Source organism: Ranitomeya variabilis, chromosome 1, assembly GCF_051348905.1.
Source record: "Ranitomeya variabilis isolate aRanVar5 chromosome 1, aRanVar5.hap1, whole genome shotgun sequence".
Classification (NCBI taxonomy): Eukaryota; Metazoa; Chordata; class Amphibia; order Anura; family Dendrobatidae; genus Ranitomeya; species Ranitomeya variabilis.
In genome coordinates this window covers 662,772,603-662,792,271 of record NC_135232.1, presented here as the reverse complement: position 1 = coordinate 662,792,271, position 19,669 = coordinate 662,772,603, and the positions used below count along the sequence as shown (strand labels likewise).

General features: G+C 41.5%; 1 protein-coding gene across 11 annotated transcripts in view; it reads left to right on the top strand.

Moving 5' to 3' along the window:
- RYR3 (ryanodine receptor 3) overlaps positions 1-19,669 on the top strand; it is a 978,540-nt gene that overhangs the window by 373,908 nt on the left and 584,963 nt on the right. For 7 of the 11 annotated variants that reach the window (XM_077263475.1, XM_077263484.1, XM_077263450.1 and 4 more), the window contains 4 exons: positions 14,356-14,370; positions 15,264-15,338; positions 16,564-16,642; positions 16,751-16,863. In XM_077263475.1, the coding sequence (XP_077119590.1) occupies positions 14,356-14,370; positions 15,264-15,338; positions 16,564-16,642; positions 16,751-16,863 (282 nt within the window). The remainder of the gene's footprint in view (positions 1-14,355; positions 14,371-15,263; positions 15,339-16,563; positions 16,643-16,750; positions 16,864-19,669) is intronic. The other 4 variants (XM_077263521.1, XM_077263512.1, XM_077263503.1 and 1 more) reach the window with 1 other exon arrangement.

Below are 19,669 nucleotides of genomic sequence, written 5' to 3'. Positions count from 1 at the left end.
GTGCAATTTGTCCTGAGTACGCTGATACCCCATATGTGGGTGTAAACCATTGTTTGGGCGCATGGCAGAGCTTGGAAGGGAAGGAGCGCCATTTGACTTTTCAATGCAAAATTGACTGGAATTGAGATGGGACGCCATGTTGCGTTTGGAGAGCCCCTGATGTGCCTAAACATTGAAACTCCCTACAAGTGACACCATTTTGGAAAGTAGACCCCCTAAGGAACTTATCTAGATGTGTTTTGAGAGCTTTGAACCCCCAAGTGTTTCACTACAGATTATAACGCAGAGCCGTGAAAATAATTTTTATTTTTTTTCTCAAAAATGATTTTTTAGCACCCAGCTTTGTATTTTTACAAGGGTAACAGAATAAATTGGACCCCAAAATTTGTTTTCCAATTTGTCCTGAGTACGCTGATACCCCATATGTGGGGGGGAACCACTGTTTGGGCGCATGACAGAGCTCGGAAGGGAAGGAGCGCCATTTGGAATGCAGACTTAAATGGATTGGTCAGCAGCCGTCACGTTGCATTTGCAGAGCCCCTGATGTACCCAAACAGTACAAACCCCCCACAAGTGACCCCATATTGGAAACTAGACCTCCCAAAGAACTTATCTAGATGTGTTTTGAGAACTTTGAACCCCCAAGTGTTTCACTAAAGTTTATAGCGCAAAGCCGTGAAAATAAAAATTCTTTTTTTTTTTCACAAAAATGATTTTTTAGCCCCCAGTTTTGTATTTTCACAAGGGTAACAGGATAAATTAGACCCCAAAAGTTGTTGTCCAATTTGTCCTGAGTACGCTGATACCCCATATGTGGGGGGGAACCACTGTTTGGGTGCATGACAGAGCTCGGAAGGGAAGGAGCGCCATTTGGAATGCAGCCTTAAATGGATTGGTCTGCAGGCGTCACGTTGCATTTGCAGAGCCCCTGATGTACCCAAACAGTACAAACCCCCCACAAGTGACCCCATATTGGAAACTAGACCTCCCAAGGAACTTATCTAGATGTGTTGTGAGAACTTTGAACCCCCAAGTGTTTCACTACAGTTTATAACGCAGAGCCGTGAAAATAAAACATCTTTTTTTTCCCACAAAAATGATTTTTAGCCCCCCAAATTTTTATTTTCCTAAGGATAACAAGAGAACTTGGACCCCAGAAGTTGTTGTTCAATTTGTCCCGAGTACGCTGATAACACATATGTTGGGGTAAACCCCTTTTTGGGCGCACGGGAGAGCTCGGAAGGGAAGGAGCACTGTTTTACTTTTTCAACACAGAATTGGCTGGAATTGAGATTGGACGCCATGTCGCGCTTGTAGAGCCCCTGATGTGCCTGGACAGTGGAAACTCCCCAATTCTACCTGAAACCCTAACCCAAACACACCCCTAACCCTAATCCCAACGGTAACCCTAACCACACCCCTAGCCCTGACACACCCATAATTCTAATCCCAACCCTAATCCAAACGTAAATGTAATCCAAACCCTAACCCTAACTTTAGCCCCAACCCTAACTTTAGCCCCAACCCTAACTTTACCTCCAACCCTAGCCCTAACCCTAACCCTAACCCTACCCCTAACCCTAACCCTAAACGTGACTGAAATACGTGGCACTGAAATACGTGGCACTGAAATACGTGGCACTGAAATACGTGGCACTGAAATACGTGGCACTGAAATACGTGGCACTGAAATACGTGATACGTGGCACTTAAATACGTGGCACTGAAACACGTGGCACTGAAATACGTGATACGTGGCACTGAAATACGTGGCACTGAAATACGTGGCACTGAAATACGTGGCACTGAAATACGTGGCACTGAAATACGTGGCACTGAAATACGTGGCACTGAAATACGTGGCACTGAAATATGTGATACGTGGCACTGATACGTGGCACTGATACGTGGCACTGAAATACGTGGCACTGAAATACGTGGCACTGAAATACGTGGCACTGAAATACGTGGCACTGAAATACGTGGCACGTGGCACTGAAATACGTGGCACTGAAATACGTGGCACTGAAATACGTGGCACTGAAATACGTGATACGTGGCACTTAAATACGTGGCACTGAAACACGTGGCACTGAAATACGTGATACGTGGCACTGAAATACGTGGCACTGAAATACGTGGCACTGAAATACGTGGCACTGAAATACGTGGCACTGAAATACGTGGCACTGAAATACGTGGCACTGAAATACGTGGTACTAAAATATGTGGCACTGAAATACGTGATACGTGGCACTGAAATACGTGATACGTGGCACTGAAATATGTGATACGTGGCACTGAAATACGTGGCACTGAAACACGTGGCACTGAAATACGTGGCACTGAAATACGTGGCACTGAAATACGTGGCACTATGACTGTCAGAAAATGTTCATTAAACGGTTAGGGGTGAGGTTAGGGGTAGAGTTAGGGTTAGGGTTTGGATCCCTTTATCACCTTGATGGTGGTGGGTGGCTTTTCAGTGTGTTTAAATGCATGCGTTTTTAACGCAAACAAACGCATGTGCTTAAAAACGCAAGAAAATACTGCAGGTTGTATTTCTGAAAATGAACGCATGCAGAAAAAAAACGCATGCGTTTGAAAACGCGACCAAACGCGTACAAAAAAACCGCATGCGTTTTCAATGTTAAATATAGGGAAAAAATGCATGCGTTTTTTGTGCAAAAAACGCTGCAGACAAAAACGCAAGTGTGAAACCAGCGACGCTTTTTATAGCAAAAAAGTTTTTGCGTCTCCACATTTTGAGACCTATAATTTTTCCACATTTTGCTCCACAGAGTCATGTGAGGTCTTGTTTTTTGCGGGACGAGTTGACGTTTTTATTGGTAACATTTTCGGACACGTGACCGTTTTTGATCGCTTTTTATTCCGATTTTTGTGAGGCAGAATGACCAAAAACCAGCTATTCATGAATTTCTTTTGGGGGAGGCGTTTATACCGTTCCGCGTTTGGTAAAATTGATAAAGCAGTTTTATTCTTCGGGTCAGTACGATTACAGCGATATCTCATTTATATCATTTTTTTATGTTTTGGCGCTTTTATACGATAAAAACTAAAATATAGAAAAAATAATTATTTTCGTATCGCTTTATTCTCAGGACTATAACTTTTTTATTTTTTTGCTGATAATGTTGTATGGCGGCTTGTTTTTTGCGGGACAAGATGACGTTTTCAGCGGTACCATGGATATTTATATCAGTCTTTTTGATCGCGTGTTATTCCACTTTTTGTTCGGCGGTATGGTAATAAAGCGTTGTTTTTTGCCTCGTTTTTTTTTTTTTTTTCTTACGGTGTTTACTGAAGGGGTTAACTAGTGGGGCAGTTTTATAGGTTGGGTCGTTACGGACGCGGCGATACTAAATATGTGTACTTTTATTGTTTTGTTTTTTTTATTTAGATAAAGAAATGTATTTATGGGAATAATATATTTTTTTTTATTATTATTTATTTAGGATTTTTTTTTTTTTTTTTTTTACACATGTGGAAAAATTTTTTTTTAACTTTTTTACTTTGTCCCAGGGGGGGACATCACAGATCATTGATCTGGCAGTGTGCACAGCACTCTGCCAGATCGACGATCTGCTGTGCAGGGCTGCAGGCTTACCAAGTGTCTGCTCTGAGCAGACACTCGGTAAGCCACCTCCTTCCCTGCAGGACCCGGATGCCGCGGCCATCTTGGATCCGGGACCTGCAGCCAGGAAGGAGGTAGGAGACCCTCGCAGCAACGCGATCACATCGCGTTGCTCCGGGGGTCTCAGGGAAGCCCGCAGGGAGCCCCCTCCCTGCGCGATGCTTCCCTATACCGCCGGTACACTGCGATCATGTTTGATCGCGGTGTGCCGGGGGTTAATGTGCCGGGGGCGGTCCGTGACCGCTCCTGGCACATAGTGCCGGATGTCAGCTGCGATATGCAGCTGACACCCGGCCGCGATCGGCCGCGCTCCCCCCGTGAGCGCCGCTGATCGGTGATGACGTACTATCCCGTCGGCGGTCATACGGGCCCACCCCACCTCGACGGGATAGTACGTCAAATGTCGGGAAGGGGTTAAATGAGTGTCTGAGCAAAGGGTCTGTTAGGGCTATCGGAACACACAGTAAATATAATGATAGTAAAGGTGCGTTCACAGCCCGGGGTCCACCGTGCAGCAGTGGTACCTGCTGCTAGTTAATGGCGGCACTATATGGCAGTACTTCACCAGAATAGATACGGGTTCCATCACCCGGTCTGTATAAGAGCGAACTCTGTTGCTTCACAGAGTCACAGGGAATAAAGGTAACGCTGTGCCCTGTTAGTCACAGGGTGCAGCAAATGGATACTAGTGGGCTCCCTGCAATTCACCCCCACTATGCTGGTGATTGATCCCGCTCTGACCCTTGGTGGCTTTTGACCCTGCGCCTGAGGACACCCTGAGTAAGATGCTGGGATCAAGCAGGAGTTCCCACCCTACACTGAGAAACTGGAGATAGCCGCACAAAGTGCGTACAGCACCGCACTGGCGGTCACTGCTGGTTAGACGCAGTATAGATTGTGCCTGGTGCTGGATGGCACTATCTGGTGCTAAACAGCTCCATCATTCACGAACATTCGTCAACTCTAGGGATGGGAATGATTCTGAGCTTTCACCAGAACAGGCATACATCCACACACACACAATTATTGATTTATACTAGCGCATGGCCATGCAAACCTTTTATAGGGGAAGCTCTCCGGGACCTTCCTAATGGTCCAATAGGAGCTGCTACAGGACCTGAGCATGTGACCCCCGACCTCCAATGAGAGGTCGTCCCTTGGGCATGCTCAGTAGAGGAAAAGCAGGACTTAGTTTCAGGAGCGTCTGCTCGCCGCTGATCAGTGCTGGTTACAATGGCTGAGCCTGGAAGAGCTGCAGTAACCAAGTTCACATTATCAGCCTGAGCCAGATGCTGGGACAGACGTCTCTGCTGAGCAGGCTCCACTGCGGCTGGAGAAGAATGGGAGACTGCAGCGGAAGTGGTTCGAGATTCCCCCTGTGCAGCGGCGGGAACTCAACACCTAACAGGGTCTGAATACTTATGACCATGTGATATTTCAGGGGTTTTTTTTAATTAAATTTGCAAAAATTTCTACATTTCCATTTTTTTCAGTCAAGATGAGGTGCGGAGTGTACATTAATGTGAAAAAATTAACTTTTTGGAATTTACCAAATGGCTGCAAAGAAACAAAGAGTGACAAATTTAAAGGGGTCTGAATACTTTCCATACCTACTGTAAGTTAATAAGTTCCAAAATTAGATGTGTTAAAAAATTTTCCTGTCCCGAGATAATCTTATAAATATACCCCTGTGAAATGGCTGTGTCTGACCGTGCATCAACACCGTCATATATACTTCATCGCCTGGGTAAGGGAGGAAGCAAGAGCATATATAAACAGGACAACATGGGATCGCAGCTGATCCTTTCTAGGAGGTAAAACAAGTTTTTAAACAGATAGGGAAATGTTTTTCCTTACAGAAATCAGCAGCAGTGACCCCATTCTGTCCTGTCTATATACTCTCTTTTGCTTCCTCACCTACCCAGGAGATTTGGTACAGTATGTGCTGACCATGTTCCTGCACGGTCAGACACAGCCATTACACAGTACATAGCAGGGGCACATTTATAAGATTATCTCAGCATAGGAACATTTTTTTTAACACATCCAATTGTGGAACTTATTTTTATTCCAAGATCTATTGATTAAAGTGTAATTTGTGTGTGGGACAACCACTTTAAGAGAAAACATAGTTGAATCCGGGGACAGGGTGACCTGGAAGACCAGTCAAAAAGGCCAGTCCCTGACGAGTTATCCACTCTCTGCTCAGCTAGACTGATATGTCTCTCCCTATATACAGTACATGTAGATAGTAACCTGTCAATCAAGCATAACCTGACTGGAGAAACAGCAATGACTGGCCTCTCTGACTTGTCTTCCAGGTCACTGTTTTCTCCTAAAAGGAATCTGACAGGAGATTCATGTTGCCTGAACAACGAGCTACATTAATTAGACAATTGCTGCATTATTTCAGCTGTGTGAGTTTCATAGGATACACTCTTTGAATACCCTGCTGGGGAATATGCAGATTCTCTCTGCCCTGCTCATCTATTCTCACAGATATATGTGTGTACGTGTATATATATATATATATATATATATATATATATATATATATATATATATATATATATATATATATATATATACACAGTACAGACCAGAAGTTTGGACACACCTTCTCATTTAAAGGTTTTTCTGTATTTTCATGACTATGAGAATTGTACATTCACACTGAAGGCATCAAAACTATGAATTAACACATGTGGAATTATATAACAAAAAATTAACAAGAAAGTGTGAAACAACTGAAATTATGTCTTATATTCTAGGTTCTTCAAAGTAGCCACATTTTGCTTTGATGATTGCTTTGCACACTCTTGGCATTCTCTTGATGAAATTCAAGAGGTAGTCACCGGGAATGGACTTCCAGCAATCTTGAAGGAGTTCCCAGAGATGCTTAGCACTTGTTGGTCCTTTTGTCTTCACTCTGCGGTCCAGCTCACCCCAAACCATCTCGATTGGGTTCAGGTCTGGTGACTGTGGAGGCCAGGTCATCTGGTGTAGCACCCCATCACTCTCCTTCTTGGTCAAATATCCCTTACACAGCCTGGAGGTGTGTTTGGGGGTCATTGTCCTGTTGAAAAATAAATGATGGTCCAACTAAACGCAAACTGGATTAAATAGCATGCCGCTGCAAGATGCTGTGGTAGCCATGCTGGTTCAGTATGCCTTCAATTTTGAATAAATCCCCAACAGCTGCAAGCTGAAAGCAAGCACCTCCAACGTGGTATTTTCCGAAATACTGCCTGTACCACGTGCCACGCCAGAGAGGCAACGGGAGATTAGGGAGGTTAATAAGTGGCTCAAGAATTGGTGTAGGAAGGAGGGGTTTGGGTTCCTGCAGAACTGGGCCGACTTCTCAGTGGGCTACAGGCTCAACGCTAGGGACGGGCTGCACCTCAATGGGGAAGGTGCAGCTGTGCTGGGGGAGAAAATGGCTAGAAGGTTGGAGGAGTGTTTAAACTAGGGATTGGGGGGAGGGTATTCAATTTATAGGAGGGGAAGATAGGGCAGATAGAGACCTGGGCACAAATAAGGAAGTTGGGGGTGGCGGTGGCATGGGGGGTGGGGTTAGAATAATTTAAGAAAGAATAGAGGAACATCAAGTGCATGTATACTAATGCCAGAAGTCTCACCAACAAAATGGACGAATTATAATTAATGTTGTTGGAGCATAATTATGACATGGTGGGGATATCTGAAACATGGCTAGATGAGAGCCATGACTGGGCTGTTAACTTGCAGGGCTATAGCCTTTTCAGAAATGACCGTACAGATAAGCGAGGGGGAGGGGTGTGTCTGTATGTAAAATCGTCCTTAAAACCCATCCAGCGTGATAATATAGGTGAATTTAATGAAAATGTAGAGTCCCTGTGGGTGGAGATAAGGGGAGGGGGAAAAAATAATAAATTACTGATAGGGGTTTGTTATAAATCTCCAAAAATAATGGAAGCAATGGAGAATATCCTCGTAAAGCAAATAGATGAAGCTGCGACTCAAGGAGAAGTCATTATTATGGGGGACTTCAACTACCCTGAAATAGATTGGGGAACAGAAACCTGCAGTTCCAGCAAAGGTAATCGGTTTTTGACAACTATGAGAGACAATTACCTTTCACAACTGGTTCAGGACCCAACAAGGAGGGGGGCACTGCTAGACCTAATATTAACCAACAGGCCAGAGCGCATATCAAATATAAGGATTGGGGGTCACTTGGGGAATAGTGATCACAAAATAATAAGTTTTCGTGTATCCTTTAATAAGATGTGTAGTAGAGGGGTTACAAGGACACTAAACTTCAGGAGGGCAAATTTCCAACGGATGAGAGAGGATCTTGGTGCAATTAACTGGGACGATATCCTGAGACATAAAAATACACAAAGAAAATGGGAGACGTTTATTAGCATCCTGGATAGGACCTGTGCACAGTATATACCGTATGGGAATAAACATACTAGAAATAGGAGGAAACCAATATGGCTAAATAGAGCTGTAAGGGGCGCAATAAGTGACAAAAAGAAAGCATTTAGAGAATTAAAGGAAGTAGGTAGTGATGAGGCATTAAATAAATACAGAAAATTAAATAAATTCTGTAAAAAGCAAATCAAGGCAGCAAAAATTGAGACAGAGAGACTCATTGCCAGAGAGAGTAAAAATAATCCCAAAATATTCTTTAACTACATAAATAGTAAGAAACTAAAAAATGAAAGTGTTGGCCCCCTTAAAAATAGTCTGGGTGAAATGGTGGATGAGGATGAGGAAAAAGCCAATATGCTAAATGACTTTTCTTCATCAGTATTTACACAAGAAAATCCCATGGCAGACAATATGATCAGTGATAACAAAAATTCCCCATTAAGTGTCACCTGCTTAACCCAACAGAAAGTACGGCGGCGTCTAAAAATCACTAAAATTGACAAATCTCCGGGCCCGGATGGGATACACCCCCGAGTACTGCAGGAATTAAGTACAGTCATTGATAGACCATTATTTTTAATCTTTAAAGAGTCCATAATAACAGGGTCTGTACCACAAGACTGGCATATAGCAAATGTGGTGCCAATATTCAAAAAGGGGACAAAAGCTGAACTCGGAAATTATAGGCCAGTAAGCTTAACCTCTACTGTGGGTAAAATCCTGGAGGACATTCTAAGGGATGCTATACTGGAGTATCTGAAGAGGAATAACCTCATGACCCAGTATCAGCAAGGGTTTACTAGGGACCGTTCATGTCAGACTAATTTGATCAGCTTCTATCAAGAGGTAAGTTCTGGACTGGACCAAGGGAACCCAGTAGATGTAGTGTACATGGACTTTTCAAAAGCTTTTGATATGGTGCCACACAAAAGGTTGATACATAAAATGAGAATAATGGGGATAGGGGAAAATATGTGTAAGTGGGTTGAGAGCTGGCTCAGGGATAGGAAACAAAGGGTGGTTATTAATGGAGCACACTCGGACTGGGTCGCGGTTAGCAGTGGGGTACCACAGAAGTCAGTATTGGCCCCTCTTCTTTTTAACATATTTATTAATGACCTTGTAGGGGGCATTCAGAGTAGAATTTCAATATTTGCAGATGACACTAAACTCTGCAGGGTAATCAATACAGGGGAGGACAATTTTATATTACAGGATGATTTATGTAAACTAGAAGCTTGGGCTGATAAATGGCAAATGAGCTTTAATGGGGATAAATGTAAGGTCATGCATGTCATAATAAGATGTATAACTATGTGCTTAATTCTAAAACTCTGGGCAAAACCGTCAATGAAAATGACCTGGGTGTATGGGTGGATGACAAACTCATATTCAGTGGCCAGTGTCAGGCAGCTGCTACAAAGGCAAATAAAATAATGGGATGCATTAAAAGAGGCATAGATGCTCATGAGGAGAACATAATTTTACCTCTATACAAGTCACTAGTTCGACCACACTTAGAATACTGTGCACAGTTCTGGTCTCCGGTGTATAAGAAAGACATAGCTGAACTAGAGCGGGTGCAGAGAAGAGCGTCCAAGGTTATTAGAGGACTGGGGGGTCTGCAATACCAAGATAGGTTATTACACTTGGGGTTATTTAGTTTGGAAAAATGAAGACTAAGGGGTGATCTTATTTTAATGTATAAATATATGAGGGGACAGTACAAAGACCTTTCTGATGATCTTTTTAATCATAGACCTGAGACAGGGACAAGGGGGCATCCTCTACGTCTGGAGGAAAGAAGGTTTAAGCATAATAACAGACACGGATTCTTTACTGTAAGAGCAGTGAGACTATGGAACTCTCTGCCGTATGATGTAGTAATGAGTGATTCATTACTTAAATTTAAGAGGGGACTGGATGCCTTTCTTGAAAAGTATAATGTTACAGGGTATATACACTAGATTCCTTGATAGGGCGTTGATCCAGGGAACTAGTCTGACTGCCGTATGTGGAGTCGGGAAGGAATTTTTTTCCCCAATGTGGAGCTTACTCTTTGCCACATGGTTTTTTTTTGCCTTCCTCTGGATCAACATGTTAGGGCATGTTAGGTTAGGCTATGGGTTGAACTAGATGGACTTAAAGTCTTCCTTCAACCTTAATAACTATGTAACTATGTAACTATGTAACAGTGTCACCAGCAAAGCACCCCCACACCATCACACCTCCTCCTCCATGCTTCACAGTGGGAACCAGGCATGTAGAGTCCATCCGTTCACCTTTTCTGCATCGCACAAAGACACGGTGGTTGGAACCAAAGATCTCAAATTTGGACTCATCAGACCAAAGCACAGATTTCCACTGGTCTAATGTCCATTCCTTGTATTCTTTAGCCCAAACAAGTCTCTTCTGCTTGTTGCCTGTCCTTAGCAATGGTTTCCTAGCAGCTATTTTACCATGAAGGCCTGCTGCACAAAGTCTCCTCTTAACAGTTGTTGTAGAGATGTGTCTGCTGCTAGAATTCTGTGTGGCATTGACCTGGTCTCTAATCTGAGCTGCTGTTAACCTGCGATTTCTGAGGCTGGTGACTCAGATAAACTTATCCTCAAAAGCAGAGGTGACTCTTGGTCTTCCTTTCCTAGGGCGGTCCTCATGTGAGTCAGTTTCTTTGTAGCGCTTGATGGTTTTTACCACTACACTTGGGGACACTTTCAAAGTTTTCACAATTTTTCAGACTGACTGACCTTCATTTCTTAAAGTAATGATGGCCACTCATTTTTCTTTACTTAGCTGCTTTTTTTCTTGCCATAATACAAATTCTAACAGTCTATTCAGTAGGACTATCAGCTGTGTATCCACCAGACTTCTGCACAACACAAATGATGGTCCCAACTCCATTTATAAGGAAAGAAATCCCACTTATTAAACCTGAGAGGGCACACCTGTGAAGTGAAAACCATTTCCGGTGACTACCTCTTGAAGCTCATCAAGAAAATGCCAAGAGTGTGCAAAGCAGTCATCAAAGCAAAAGGTGGCTACTTTGAAGAACCTAGAATATAAGATAGAATTTAAGTTGTTTCACACTTTTTTGTTAAGTATATAATTCCACATGTGTTAATTCATAGATTTGATGCCTTCAGTGTGAATGTACAATTTTCATAGTCATGAAAATGCAGAAAAATCTTTAAATGATAAGGTGTGTCCAAACTTTTGGTCTGTACTGTATATATACATCTGTCAGAAAATAGTGGAGTAAGACAGAGAGAAGCCAACTGCCTATGACTAGCTATACAGTATATAGACTTTATTGACACAATGGACATAAACAGAGGTTGAAATGCAGGTGCATCTCACAGAATTAGAATATCATCAGAAAGTTAATGTATTTCAGTTCTTCAAAATGAAAAGTGAAACTCATATATTATATAGAGTCATTACAAACAGAGTGAAGTCTCCACAATCAATGATGGTTTGGGGAGCCATGTCATCTGCTGGTGTAGGTCCACTGTGTTTTATCAAGACCAAAGTCAGCGCATCCATCTACCAGGAAATTTTAGAGCACTTTATACTTCCCTCTGCCAACAAGCTTTTTGGAGATGGAAAATTCATTCTCCAGCAGGACTTGGCACCTGTCCTCACTACCAAAAGTACCAATACCTGGTTTAAAAACAACAGTATCACTGTGCTTGATTGGCCGAAAAACTCGCCTGACCTTAAGCCCATTGGTATTGTCAAGAGAAAGATGAGAGACACCAGACCCAACAATGCAGACAAGCTGAAGGCTGTTATCAAAGCAAACTGGGCTTCCATAACACCTCAGCAGTGCCACATGCTGATCGCCTCCATGCCACGCCGCATTGATGCAGTAATTGATGCAAAAGGAGCCCCAACCAAGTATTGAGTGCATTTACTGAGCATATATTTCAGTAGGCCAAAATTTCAGATTTTTAAATAATTTTTCAAGCTGGTGTTATAAAGTATTCTAATTTACTGAGATAATGACTTTGGGGTTTTCATTGGCTGTAAGCCATAATCATCAACATTAACAGAAATAAACACTTGAAACAGATCACTCTGTTTGTAATGACTCTACCTAATATATGAGTTTCACTTTTTGTATTGAAGAACTGAAATAAATTAACTTTTTGATGATATTCTAATTTTGTGAGATGCACCTGTACATGTTTGCAGTGAGGGAGCTGGCACTTTGGTTAGGGCAGCATGAATTACTTCTCAGGTTCCATTTAATGAGGGTGTCCAATTTTTATCATCAGATTTTTATAGCAATCGGAGCTCCAATTTCCTACACGAGGCTCCAAATCGCTTTATTAAGACAAACAAAAGGTAAACCTCCGGTTGCTTGTAGCAATCAGTATAAGGGTACCGTCACACAGTGCCATTTTCATCGCTACGACGGCACGATTCGTGACTTTCTAGCGATATCGTTACGATATCGCTGTGTCTGACACGCTACTGCGATCCGGATCCCCGCTGAGAATCGTACGTCGTAGCAGATCATTTGAAACTTTCTTTCCTCGTCTAGTGTCCCGCTGTGGCGGCATGATTGCATCGTGTGACACAGGTTGTATACGATGTGCGCACAGTAACCAACGGCTTCTACATCGCAAATACGTCATGAAATTATCGCTCCAGCGCCGTGTATTGCAACGTGTGACTGCAGTCTACGACGCTGGAGCGATAATTATACGACGCTGCAACGTGCCGTTGTAGCGATGAAAATGGCACTGTGTGACGGTACCCTAAGGCAAAGGAGCTGGCAATATACTGATTCTGTAATAAACTCAATGACAAACCATGCACCAAGTTGCTTTTCTTCTCTCTCATGGTGACTGCAAGCAGCCCAAAACGTATATAGGGCATTTGAGCTTTATCAGAAAAACAAAGTTCTGATTGTCATGAAAATATATTGTGAAATTAGTTAACACAGAAAATGGTATTAAAGATGGACATTTCCCTATATTGCATATATTATGAGTAATATGTGTTCTCCCTAATACCTCTCAGAATGTATTGATTATAATATTTTATAATGCGGTTTGCTGTATGACGGCAGGACAGCAATGTTACAGTGTCTGTGTGGGTTTCACTTTAGTGGTTGTCTTGATCATGACAGTGATTACTTCTCTTGCTCCGCTTCCTTTCAATATATGCTTTCCATCAATAATTTGTGATAGTTTAATAATAGCTATATTAGATCTGACCCAATTGTTTGCTCTTTATGGCACAACTATTCTATTTAAAATATTGTGACATTTTTGACTTGCAAATCCTTGTTTTATTTATAAAGAAAGCCCCTATTTACAAGTAACCATCAGGTTGGGGTTATTCGGCAACTTTGGCTGTGTTACTAGTTACGCGGCTAAAGATCGCTATGTGCCATTGTTACATCTCCGCATAATGCAAATGAATGGGGACACTCCGCGACTCCTAGGGTACTGTGACCGTGCCAAGCAAGTCTCAGAAATCATGTTTGTTGCGGTTCCATAGGGATTGCAATGCGACCTTATTCACCTGCATTATGTTTTGATGTAGCAACTGTGAAAATCGGTGTTTACCCCCAGCCAATATCATACATTGGCTGTATAACAGAAAAATACAGCTAAAAATAATTTCCTGTGCCGTCATAGCTGAATATTAGTACTCTATACTGTTTTGTATCTGTTTAGGACAATGTGGTAGCATCATGAAAAGGTAACAAGAACCTTCTTGTTTTGTTAAAGAGAAGTTGACGTGTTGATCTGCAGATGTTATGTTATAGGGCAGGAGAAGCTGAGCAGATTAATATATTTGTGTTAGAAGATGTATTCAATTTTATTCCCTGGATTTCTATGCTTAGGTTCCAGTGGTTAGTCTGGACTTAGTGAAGTGTAGCCCTCTGTGGATGACACTGTGTACAGATGTAGCTGTCACTCAACAAGTAAGAACGCCTCCCTGGACTCCTAAGCATAGAAAGACAGGGAATTAAAATGAACAAGATGCAAGTTATGCCATATTTTTTCCCCACAAATCTATATATCTACTTGTTGTTCTCCACCTGCCCTGTAACTTGCTGCTTACTGATTGTACTCCATATACAATTTGACAGGCTTCTTTTGATGTTACGCAAGACCATGTTGAGCTCTGTTTAGTTGTCATTTTCTGGTAGTGTTCTGATGACACAGAAGGGGAAACCCTTAAATAAAGAAATCTTTTAGTAAATGGTACTCTCTCTGTATTTGCTTCTTTATTCACTTATATTTTTCTTAAATGCTCCCAAGAAGTTTACAAGGAAGGTAAGAGAAACTAGAACAGAACGGAGCCCGTGACTGACCCAGAATGCGTCCTTCATGGCTACATATCAAGCTGATCAGATCCTGATGACAATGAAACCAGTCATAGCTAGAAACGCAAATTGAATTGTTTACAAATATGAAGAAATTCACTTTAAATATTGCTCCGTGTTCTATGTTTTCTTTGTTCCTCTTGATTGCCATATCTTGATATGTAGCCTGTTTGTCCCAAGACTGCCGCATGTCTTACTGGCTGTCAGTGTGTTCTGTATTGTACTAGTAAAACAAGACCTTATTTTTTGGTTAAAGGGACCCTGTCAGCATATTTTTACATATGGAAATAATGGTTTGGCCATATAGGTGCTTATCACTAAGAAAAATAACGCCTTCTTTGCAGAGATCCAGGGAGGCAGCTGTGAGAAATCTAATGTAGAAGCCATATGCAAATCAGTCAGGAAGTGCATTGGGGGGTGTCAGTGCACTTGGAAACTGTAATCCAAATGTATTGACATGCACTCAGGGTATTTCCAGCCTGATTTGCATATAGCTTCTATGATAGCTTTCTCACAACTTGCACATTGGATAACTAAAAAGAAAGCATCATTTTTATGGGAGACAAATGTCTGCCAGCTATAATTCCATATATACAAATGTGCTGACAGCTTCACTTTAAATTTACTTCATATGTATAATATTCCGAGAAAAACAGACCTACAAATCCAGATATTTCTATACAAAATCCAAATATTTGGCAAATGTTATACATATGAAGCATCTCTCTTTCTCTTATTATACCATCCATATAGAGTTTCATGATCATTTATGGATGTGTATCCTCCTTCCAGTTATGCAATCTTCTGTCAGTTGAGTAATTATTTTTCTCCATTGCACTACAGGCATCACAAGGAGGCGGTCATAGAACATTACTCTATGGCCATGCAATCTTATTGCGACATTCATTCAGTGGTATGGTAAGTAGCAAAATGTTGTGGCTTATTGTGGTAATCGTTGTTCACTTATGGTATTATTGACTGGGGACACGTTGGTCTTATTCAATGTTTTATATAACTCAAATATTACAGTTTTTCATAGTAATATGCTTTACATAGGCTGCTACAGGGGAAAGTAATGGCTACCTATGCAATACATGGACAGAATAGATCAGCCAGAGCAGGAGCTGCATTTACTGTACATGGCTCCTTACATTTCTGTCTTATTGAGAGGTTTTCCAGAGGAGCTTCTCTTCTCTTCCATATTCCCTAAAACTCCAATGGCACCACCAAAGTGTGATCCAAACAGTATTCATCATACCGCACATAACATCCAAACTTTCTACCTCATTATGATAACACACTGAACAAAAAATGTAGCCCTAAGGAGATGAATATCAAATTCAGCATTTCTGCTCCTGTTCGGTCAAGAATATTTTATAGACTGGGTCAACAATTTATTGCTAATAGGAATCTGTCACTAGGTTTTTGCAACCGAATCTGAGAGCAGTATGATGTAATGTAGAGGCAGAGACCATGATTCCAAAGATGTATCACTTACTAGGATGCTTAGTGTAGTTTCTATTAAATCACTATTTTAGCAGCAGGAGATTACCGCTGGAGGACCATTAGGCCTGCTACCAGGTAGTCCAACCACGCCACCAACACCGAGTGGCAGAGTTCTGCCTATGCACAGTGTACAGAGAAATGTGCCAATCAGTGCTGTGGGCGGGATTATACAGAGCTCAGCCCTCAGAGAACTGCTATATTTGTAGCAGAGAAAACTGGGATTTTATCAAAACTGCAGCAACCAGTTAAGTAAGTAACACATCTCTGAAATCGGTGTCTCTGCCCTGACATGATGTTATTCATCTCAGATTGCATAACAAATAGCTGGGAAAGATTCCCTTTAATGTGTTATAGTCCAGACAATAGACTGAACTGGAAAATGTTTGATTCCGAACACTTTCCACGCAACCTACAATATTTGAGATACAGACTGCTGAAATACAGCTGATGGCTACTGAAAGGTGTGCATTTGATGTAATGTAGTTCTGTAGAGCATTGCTTCATCTGAATAGCTTATTCGTACCATTTTGTTCTTGCCTCAGTTTTGTAGTTTCTTTTAATTGGTTATTATGTTTATTTAGTTATAATTTCCATGCTAGGTATGGATAATTTGATCTGTTCTTATTCTAATTCACAGTACTTGACATGTCTGACAACATCCAGATCCTTTACAGATAAACTTGCTTTTGATGTTGGACTGCGAGATACTGCAACAGGTAATATAAGAGCTTCTGCAAGGTAAAAGATGGGAATGGTGATTATCGACTTTTAAATATTTTTTCACCCAAAAAGTACATGTACATATAATTTGCTTTTTCTTGTAGGAGAGGCTTGCTGGTGGACAATACATCCGGCATCCAAGCAAAGATCAGAAGGCGAGAAAGTTCGTATTGGAGATGATCTGATTTTAGTTAGTGTGTCCTCTGAAAGATATCTAGTAAGTGATGAATATTTGTGTACAATCTACTATGGTGTTTGCCTCTTTACCCTTTTGTTGCAGGTCCTATGTGTCTTCATATAATTGTGTACAAGTATATCTTGCTTCATAATATACACTGCTCAAAATAATAAAGGGAACACTAAAACACCACATCCTAGATATCACTGCATGAAATATTCCAGTTGCAAATCTTTATTCATTATATAGTGGAATGCCTTGAGAACAATAAAACAAAAAAATGATCACTGTAAATCAAAATGAATATCCTGTGGAGGTCTGGGTGGAAAATTAAATTAAAGGCTGATGCTCAAGACATGGAAATGATGCTCAGTAGTGTGTGTGGCCTCCATGTGCCTATATAACCTCCATACAATGCCTGGGCATGCTCCAGATGAGCCGGCGGTTGTTCTCCTGAGAGATCTCCCAGACCTGGATTAAAGCATCAGTCAACTCCTGGACAGTCTGTGGTGCAATGTGACATTGGTGGATGGAACAAGACATGATGTCCCAGATGTGCTTGATTGGATTCAGGTCTGGAGAACGGGCAGGCCAGTCCATAGCATCAATGCCTTCATCATGCAGAAACTACTGACACACTCCAGCCACATGAGGTCTGGCATTGTTCTGCATTAGGAGGAACCAAGGGCCAACTGCACCTGCATATGGTCTCACAAGGGGTCTGAGGATCTCCTCTCGGTACCTAATGGCAGTCAGGCTACCTCTGGCAAGCACATGGAGTGCTGTGTGGCCCTCCAAAAAAATGCCACCCCACACCATTACTGACCTACTGCCAAACCAGTCATGCTGAAGGATGTTGCAGGCAGCAGAACATTCTCCATGGCGCTTCCAGATTCTGTCACATGTGGTCAGTGTGAACCTGCTTTCATCCGTGAAGAGCACAAGGTGCCAATGTCCAATCTGCCAATCTTAGTGTTGTTAATAATAATAATAATAATAATAATAATGGAACTCCTTGCCCAGCCGATTTCAGGCAGATACATATAAAATATTTGCTACATATGTGGAAGAAGAATAAAAGTAAAACTTTACCTGTTTAGACTTCAGCTTTAAAACTGAAGATATAAATGAATGCAGCCTAAAAGGGACCGGACAGGTTCTGAACCATCAGATTTTCTGTATTATTGGACAGTAATTGAAAAGTCTATCTTCCTTCTAAGGTTGCAGATTATTGGCCTGGAGTCACCTCTGGTTCCAAGTAAAAACACTGCAGCCTTGACATAACTCAGACTGTACATTGTTTCCCGATGGAAGAGCTTGGTGGAAACAACCTTGCAAAAATTGAAAAATAAAATCCAACCATAGGGTAAAAAAAGGTAAAATAATCTACAGATATTACTTCTTTTTTTTAAGGGATATTCCCAATTATTATACAGTGGTGCAAATACGCTCAGTTATGGGGTCAATTCTCCTTCATCATTTTTACTGTCAAAGTGGCACTGCTGTACAGGGAGCTGCTCTGTTCACATACATAGGGCTGTGTTGCACTTCCCTACACTGCAGATAGATGGCAGTGCTGCTGTGGAGGGGAAAAAAATGCTGCTGTCCCTGTTCTTTTGCAAGGTCCTAACAATCAGACCCCTTCTGATAGTAAGTAAAATACCATTATGTTTAATGTTGGGGGATCTCCTTTAGGCTGGAGTCACACACAACGTATAAAAAATCAGTCCGTTTTACACAGACGAGAATCGCAGAAATGTTCCCTGACCAGTGATCCGTATGTCATCCGAGTACAATGCGAGGATGCAATTCTCTCGCATGTAAGCATCCGTGTGACATCTGTGTGGCGAGATTTTCTCGCCGACTTGCAAAATGGACATATAATGGATCCATGGGCTCAAATATTCGTGACAACATATATACAGGCAATTTCAGGAAAATCAAGCTCGTCAAATGTAAATGTATTAATGAGATGATGAACACAGAGAGGTATGTGTCTCACTGACATATATATATATATATGTATATGTATATATGTATATATATATATATATATATATATATATATATATACACAGTACAGACCAAAAGATTGGACACACCTTCTCATTTAAAGATTTTTCTGCATTTTCATGACTATGCTATGAAAATTGTACATTCACACTGAAGGCATTAAAACTATGAATTAACACATGTGGAATTATATACTTAACAAAAAAGTGTGAAACAAATGAAAATATGTCTAATATTCTAGGTTCTTCAAAGTAGCCACCTTTTGCTTTGATGACTTCTTTGCACACTCTTGGCATTCTTTTTGATGAGCTTCAAGAGGTAGTCTAAACTTTTGGTCTGTACTGTATATGTTAGTGAGACACATACCTCTCTGTGTTCATCATCTCATTAAACACGTTTACATTTGACGAACTTGATTTTCCTGAAATTGCCTGCGCCCCCGACAACCAATGTGCGAAAATTTTGCACGGCCAACTAGTAATAATAATAATAATCTTTATTTATATAGCGCCAGCATATTCCGCAGCGCTTTACAGTTTAACGCAAGTCATAAGTAACAACGTTAACAATACAATAATTAAAGCAAAATTGGTGTTCTCTGGCAAATGCCAAATGCCCTGCATGGTTTTGGGCTGTAAGCTCAACACCCACTTGTGGACGTCAGGCCCTCATACCACCCTCATAGAATCTGTTTCTGACAGTTTGATTAGACACATGGATGTTAGTGGCCTGCTGGAGGTCATTTTGCAGGACTCTGCTGGGATGTTGCCCTCCTACGGCCCCCTCCACATCTCCTGGTGTACTGGCCTGTCTCCTGGTATCTGCTTCATGC